The sequence below is a fragment of the Stegastes partitus genome, unplaced genomic scaffold (assembly GCF_000690725.1).
Source record: "Stegastes partitus isolate 25-593 unplaced genomic scaffold, Stegastes_partitus-1.0.2 Scaffold576, whole genome shotgun sequence".
Classification (NCBI taxonomy): domain Eukaryota; kingdom Metazoa; phylum Chordata; class Actinopteri; family Pomacentridae; genus Stegastes; species Stegastes partitus.
In genome coordinates, this window is record NW_007578307.1 from 314,990 (window position 1) to 322,080 (window position 7,091).

Genomic DNA, 7,091 nt, shown 5'->3' on the forward strand with positions numbered 1-7,091 from the left:
GTCTGTGGGGTAAACGGTGGACGTTTGCTGCCACGATGCTCAGAATAGCTTCTCCCACTCGATACCACCACATATTAACCTGATATGTGCACAAACCCAACGTTTGGACGCATATAATTAGTTTAAGTCTTTCCCAGAGATTAGATCCAGCGATTCGTAAGAAGACTCTCAGTCGTCCCTACCGCCGGTGAGACCCTCGGGGCCAAAGCCACCTGCAGAACAAACCCCTGGAGGCCGAGCAGCAGCAAAACAAGTCTGACATGCAGCTTTACATGAGCGCTACCGAGTGCACCTTAAGCATTAAGGTCTGAATGAAGAGTTTTTATAAGTCTGAACACTCGTATAAACTCTCATGAAGAGAAATAAATGATTAAATGCATCAGCCTATTTTTTTGTCTTAATTAGAAGATGCGTTTAATAATGAAGGAGCCCACGGTTGTGCTTCTAAACCCAAACAAAAAGACACAATAAAAGTTTATTGATCCCCAAAAGAGGGCGAATTAGATGCTAGAGAAGAAACCGGACCAATAAATATAGAAAATGATCCGGAGGCATACAGCGGGGTAAACATCCGGACCGCAGCAGCTGACCCAAAAAACAGAAAGAATTCAACTGGAAGTGTCTGTTTTTGTCCTGACATGTGTTCATTTATTCATCTGTTAATTAAAATGACTGGAGATGTTATTATAACGTGTAGCTAAATGTCAGTGAATGCTTTGTGTTTCTGTCTGTTTCTACGTTTTCATATCGAGTTTAATTAGAAAAATCTAAATTAAGAGAAATCAATCACTTGAATGTATGTGAGGGATCAAAATAGACGCAATTTAATTAAACCCTGGAATGAAGAAAGCTCTAAAGGTTACGAGAGTGTCGTGATAACTGACTTTAAGTTTACTTCTCCTCAGTGTAATACATTTAAAGTTCATTTTTCTTTTCTTCACCTGATTGTTTTCACTCCTCTGAATCTTAATTAAAGTTTCTCACTTTTGTTTTAATCCAAACTTATTGTCTTTGCAGGACGACTACATCAAAAACATGGAGGAGAACGCCGGTTCTGATGAGAGTAAGTCTGGATTTTCTTTCCTGATTAGAGAAGCTTTTCTGTTCAAGGACGAATGTGTGGTTTCACTCCGAGCTCCGTGTGTTCCTCCATTCAGCGCCTAAGTGTGTGCTGCAGGGCTGCATAAAGGCGAAGACTTCCACGGCTCGATACTTTATATTGAAATAATCAAAAGCTAAGTGCTGCTCGCCTTTATGCATCGGCTCGAGACAATGAAACGGCGCGGCGGCACACATTATCAAAGCGCCGGCTTCTTTTAACTGCAGCAATTGTCGGAGGTCATCCAGCTTGTGCGAGCGCCGGTTGGGGTGTCGCAGCTCGTGGAGGGCGAGAACGCCGTCGTGATTCAGGAAAGGAGAGGCTGAGCCTTCAGTCGGATCCATTAGTTTGAAAAGCCTGCTGTAATTGCTTTTGTTGCTGAGGGCTCAACTCAGAACTCCCACCAGGCTCCATTTTCCTCCATGGGGTCTGCTGCTGGCTGAGAAAAACATCTCACTTATAGAAAAATCAGCTGTGGAGGAGGAACGGAGACGATGTGGACGTCGCGTTTGTGATATTTCAGTCCCTTTTTGTGTTCGCTGTAAATGAGAAATGATACGAGAAAAGCACTTAAAGAGGGACCACGTTTCATAATCCTCCAAATATTTTAACCGCTGATTAAGTTCACGGGATGAATCGCAACACGAAAGGATGTTTGATTGCAGCTAATATTCAGTCCCTTCGAGTTAAATCTGCGTCTTCTGATTGTGTTGTCGGGACAAAATGTTTCACACTGTGGAGTCATAACAAGTGATATTAGATCATAAAAAATGCAATTATCGCTCCATAACAAGACATTTCCTGAATTATTCCCCAGAAATAAACTGAATCAGTTAATTCTCTAAACCCACCGGTGGGTGTGAAGGCGTGTTGTCTTTATATTATCACCACAGTTACCCCGTTTGTCAGAGCGAGGAGCTTCAAAAACAGATGAAACGGTCGGATTTTTAATTTAATTAGAGTTCTTTAACTGCTCGTCTGTGATGTGCTGATAATTCATCACAATTANTTTTTTTTTTTTTGGGCAAAAAAAAAAAAAAAAAAAAAGAGAGACTGTTTGTTAGAGTTTATTGGAGTGGAATTTATTTTCTTTGCCTTCCCCACATTCAATATTGATTTAAGTTCCCTCGGTAACGTTAGCGTGCCAGCACCAAACAAGATTTAAGCTCATTCATCTATTTATGCATGCTGATAACTTTTTGTGTTTGCAGATCAATACTGATGAGCTGAGCTACTACAAAGTGAAAACAGCACACTGGCTTCACATGCTTCTGTTGCAGCCTGCTTTATTGTGGGGGTTTTCTTGCTAATAGCGTATGCAGGAGCAGCACAGCTCAGCACAGTGAAGACGGCCCTGCATAACCTGCACGCTCCCCGGGGCATCCGTGCAGAGCTCAACCTGAAGGCTCGCCTCTTCTTTCTGCTTCTTTGTTTTGCAAATGGGGGAGGGAGGGAGCGATAAGATGCTGCAGAGACTCTGCTGTTCCAGGGTTCTGCTTGGCTCAGCACTGGGGTCCAACAGAATCCATTTTTCTGCATCTGCGCCGTCCTCCTCCTCCTCTCCAATTACTGCATCTCTCCGAGCATGCAAGCGCCTTGATTCAACCATGGAGCCTCCTACAGCAAAGTGAGCCCGGCCACCGTTTGATGTGTCACTTCATCAGTGATTTGAGACCACAGCTAAAGGGCTCCTGAGAAGAAAAAGGGCTTTTTTTTTTTTTTTTTTCTGTGATGCAACTTCCTGAAATCTGGTCTTATTAGCCGATGGCAGCAGCCCCCATAGAAAAACTTGTTAACGACACATAAAGCAGCCGCTGCCTTTATAGAGAATGTCACTGCCAGTTAAATGATCTGCATTCGTCTGCAAAAGCTGATCAACCCGATTCCTCCTCCTGCGTCTTGTTTCAGATGGATGCACGCTTGGCAGCCGGCTACTCTGTGGCTCCGGAGCAGAGAGACGTGCCCTTCGGTGTGCAGGGATGGCTGCAGATTGCGCTCCGTACTGTACTGCATTGCAGGCAGGCGTCTTACCTTGTGAAACAACATGCGTCCTTCGCCTGCAGGCCCCCGAGCGCTCCGGCTCAGATGATCAATTTGATCCAGCTCTGTGTTGCCGGGCTGCGACTTAATCCCATAATGCCCTGGTGTTTCGTTGCAATCGAGACACCCCCATTTCTCTCTGTGGATTTCTTATTTTGTCTTTGGAGTGTAATGAAAAATCTCATACCTCTTTCATCCCCGCACATGCTATATAATCACCTTTAAAGAGGCTGTAATTCAACCGTACATCATGTCAGCGTCTGTCAGAGCCAATGCGGTGCAGAAATCTTAGACCTGTCACGCTTCGCTGAGAGTAAACTGAGGAATTGTTTCTTTATGCCACTGTGGAAGCCACATGAGTTGCTATGTGGGCTTTGGAGGAGCTGTGGAAATATGTCCTTAGCTGTGATTTCTGCCTCATTTTCAAGCCCAAATGAAATGTTTTGCCACTCTCAAGCCAGTGGGTTTAGGGCAAAAGACACGCGGCGTCATTTCGGAGCACTTTAATGCATTTCCCAGTGTTTCTATCTGCGGTGGGTCCGTACCATTAGCGCCTCGCTCCCATTTCTCCGTCGTTTTCAAAGACGGCAGGGTACAAACAGAACGAGACATTACCTCCACCACTTAGGCCCCAGCATGCTGAATCGAGGCGCCATAATGACACGGCGAAGGCAAGATGCACTCCCGCTGCTCCCCGGTAACTACAGAGAGACCGAGGGTGGAATGTGGATTCACGGCAGCCTCCGCCTGCGTGCCCTTTTTGCAGCAATTTAAATGGAGACAGGGAGACGTGGCTAATTCGGCCGCATTAATCAGGCAAAGCGCGGTGCCGAGGAATGATGAGCTGACAGCGTCCTGCCAGTCGGACGGGGCGGACACACCTCAGCGATCTGATAGGATGACACGGCTCCGGCCCGGAGAGGAAGCAATCAGCTGAGGAAAGCCTCTCGCAGGTCTCCGTTCATTACAGACATGACCCGGATCACCAGTCCATCCATCAGCCCGTGTTTATCCAGTCACCCGGCGGAGCAAACGACTTCATGAAGCTGGATGAATGACAAGTGGAGGAAATGCAAAATGTCCAGATCATCATTTAACCTCTAACTCGCGTCCCGCTGCTTAAGTGATGCCTTCGTGGCAAATGTCGACTCCGGAATATCAATAAGGAGCATTTGGGAGGATGAAGCGTGCAGTTATTGCCTTGAGAGCGAGGGATTTCATTTGAAAAGCTGAGAGTTTCTAAACTCTTAATGTGTTGACGTCTGAGCGGTATGAGGTTTTGAAGACTTGTTGGGACTGTACGGAAATAAACCTGGATCCAAAATCAGCATCAAAATCTAGGCGATAGTGTAGATATGTAGTCCTGCGCTGGCCGAGGTACAGATATTTACATTAATCAGAGCTTCCTAAACGCCAAATGCTAGCAAAATTTTGCAGCATCGCTTGGAATTGGTAAGTGCACTCGCCTCCTAAGTCTGAGCGCACAGTTGGTCCGTCAAATAGGCTGCAAAGGTTTGGAAGTCAATTACTGGAAAAGTGGCTCGTCCAAATGGGCTTTTATAAAAACTTTGGTGAGGACTGAGTGAAATCTGCTGGAGGTAGAAAGTCAGAGTAGATGGACGGATTCGTTTTAAACCAAAGAGGAAAAATGCTGCAGCGATTAGTTCTGGATTCTCACTAAAAACCCTTTTTATCCAGACGCCAGTGAAGTCTGTCATTTCTGTATAAAGATTTTGTAGAAATACGCTCGTGCACATTCTGAGCTTTCTGACATTTTTTGTGCTTTCGTTTTTCTTTTTGTTGTTGTTGTTTGAAGTCAGTGTTGTTGAGGGACTTTTAAATGTGTAAAAGCTGCGATGGTTTTAGTTTTAGTTTCGTAATAAAGGCGGTAAAATCGTGAGGCGCCACACTGGCTGCATCCGTGTCCAGTGACTCGGTAGTTTAGCATCACATGACTCGGGTTTTTTCACCTTGGCGTGGTTGACGACGCACTAGCAGGACGGTAACTCTGGAGGCTTCAGTTTGGCTCCTATGTGGGACCTTTCTTTGTCTGTAATATTTGTAAAGTTTTAGTCAATGCTTGCAGTTTCGGTTCCGGTTTTGGCTAAAATGCATCGATGCACGCGCGAACTGCAAACGTCCCTCCACACACATCAGCCTTAAAACACCTCAGCGTCTCACTATTTTGCAGAACAAATCATTTTTGCTGCACCGCTTTGTGACATTTGGAGGAAGCACTCGCCTCCACCTCTTCTAGTGAGAATCAGAAAAACTCGATCCCACATCAGTGCATCAAACATTACTCTAATCGGGGTGTGCACTGAATGTCAGGACTGGGTTTGTGTGTCCTTTAGAACCTTGACTGTACCGGCGCTGTCACATTACAGGGACGGATGAGCTGCAGTGATGGAGCAAGCAGGCTGCATGCACGTGATGGATGATTGCAGCAGGGCGAGGAGATGCAGATTTCCACTGTGACATTTCTTTTAGTCGGGGAGCGTTTCTCCGCCAGACTGCAGTCAGGTCGCAGCTCTCAGCCACGAAGAGTCTGCAAGCTGCTCTCGGAAACCTTCCTTTAAAGACTGATACTCGTGCGTTTTTAGACGACTTTGTTTGCGTTCTGCGTTGAAGGTGTCGAGGCTGCACGGCTTCACCTGCCGACTGCACTTGACCTCCAACGCTTAAGCAGCAGATAAACGCGTGTAAACATCGCAGATGGCTCGACAACCTCCTTTTCAGGTAGCGGTTACACAGCGCTGAGCGTCTGCTAATACTGATGCTGATCCAGTCGTCTCTTCCCCGTGCTCGGCTATGAGCCATAAACTCCACTTTTCCAAAGATATCCGTCTGAAATTGCGAAGTGTAAATTTTACGACGCTTAAGTCTCATAAGCGACGGCTCATAACTCGACTGAAATGACTCAGAACTTGTTAGCTTTGAGTGCTTCTTCTTGCAATGCAGAACGCAGAGGAATCAGACGCGTGTTTGGAAAGGAAAAATGTTGGTTTGGCAGTTTGCAACGAGGGTTTTCTGACGCTAAGTGGCTGCTCGTCCATCAACAGGAGTCCTGAGACGTTCTCTGCTTTGCTTCGTTTGTTGCTTTATGTTGATTTCTCTCATCTTCAACCTGTTTGTAACCTGTTGCTTTTATGTTAATCCTGCATTTTTTGCAGGTTTGTGAAGCTGTTTTTCTTCTTCTTTAGCCTAAAAATGTCCAACCAACGCGATGACGGCATCATCGCACCGCTCATGTGGCTGTTGTTGCTAATATTGTGAGCTGGGCCGACTTGTTAGAGTATTTCAGCATCCATCCATCATCTCTACACCGTTCTCTCTAGAGACAGACAACCAAGCACGCTCACATTCAATTTAGAATCACCAATTAACCTCAGCATGTTTCTGGACTGTGGGAGGAAGGCGGAGAACCTGGAGAGAACCCACGCTGCACGGGGAGAACATGGAGACTCCACGCAGGAAGATTCCGGGTGTCCTCACCAGGACGCCAACCGGCGACCTTCTAGCCACGAGGCGACGGTGCTAACCACTGAACCACCTTGCAGCCTGTATTTGAGCATATTCTGTCCAAAAGTTCACGTCCTAACAGGTAGTCTGCCCTTTAGAAGGCTAAGACTGTAGTACAGGAGTTGGGTTGATAGATGAGATCAGAATTTGTGACCTAATTATTGTTGATTTTTTAATATTTCTGATTTTTGCCATAAGCAGTGTTTTAGTTGCCAAACCTCAGCCGTACCTTTAGTGGCTTATTCACCAGCACCACAATCATTCCTTGACTTGAACCATGTTGTTAAGGGCTCGGATTTGTTTAAACATTTTGCAGAAACGTCCAGCTGACCACGAGCCCACCTGATGCCCCGGACAGTGTTTTATTTTGGTAAACGGTCTGCATCTATGAAGTGTTTTTTTTCTACCTTAGTGCTACTCAAAGCGCTTT

At 45.8% G+C, this 7,091-nt stretch overlaps 1 protein-coding gene across 1 annotated transcript in view; it reads left to right on the forward strand.

The window, feature by feature from the left end:
- The window catches only part of LOC103362472 (SPARC (osteonectin), cwcv and kazal like domains proteoglycan 2), a 58,364-nt gene that overhangs the window by 21,643 nt on the left and 29,630 nt on the right, over positions 1-7,091 (forward strand). Inside the window, exon 3 of the mRNA XM_008288832.1 lies at positions 1,018-1,063. Coding sequence (XP_008287054.1) covers positions 1,018-1,063 — 46 coding nt within the window. The remainder of the gene's footprint in view (positions 1-1,017; positions 1,064-7,091) is intronic.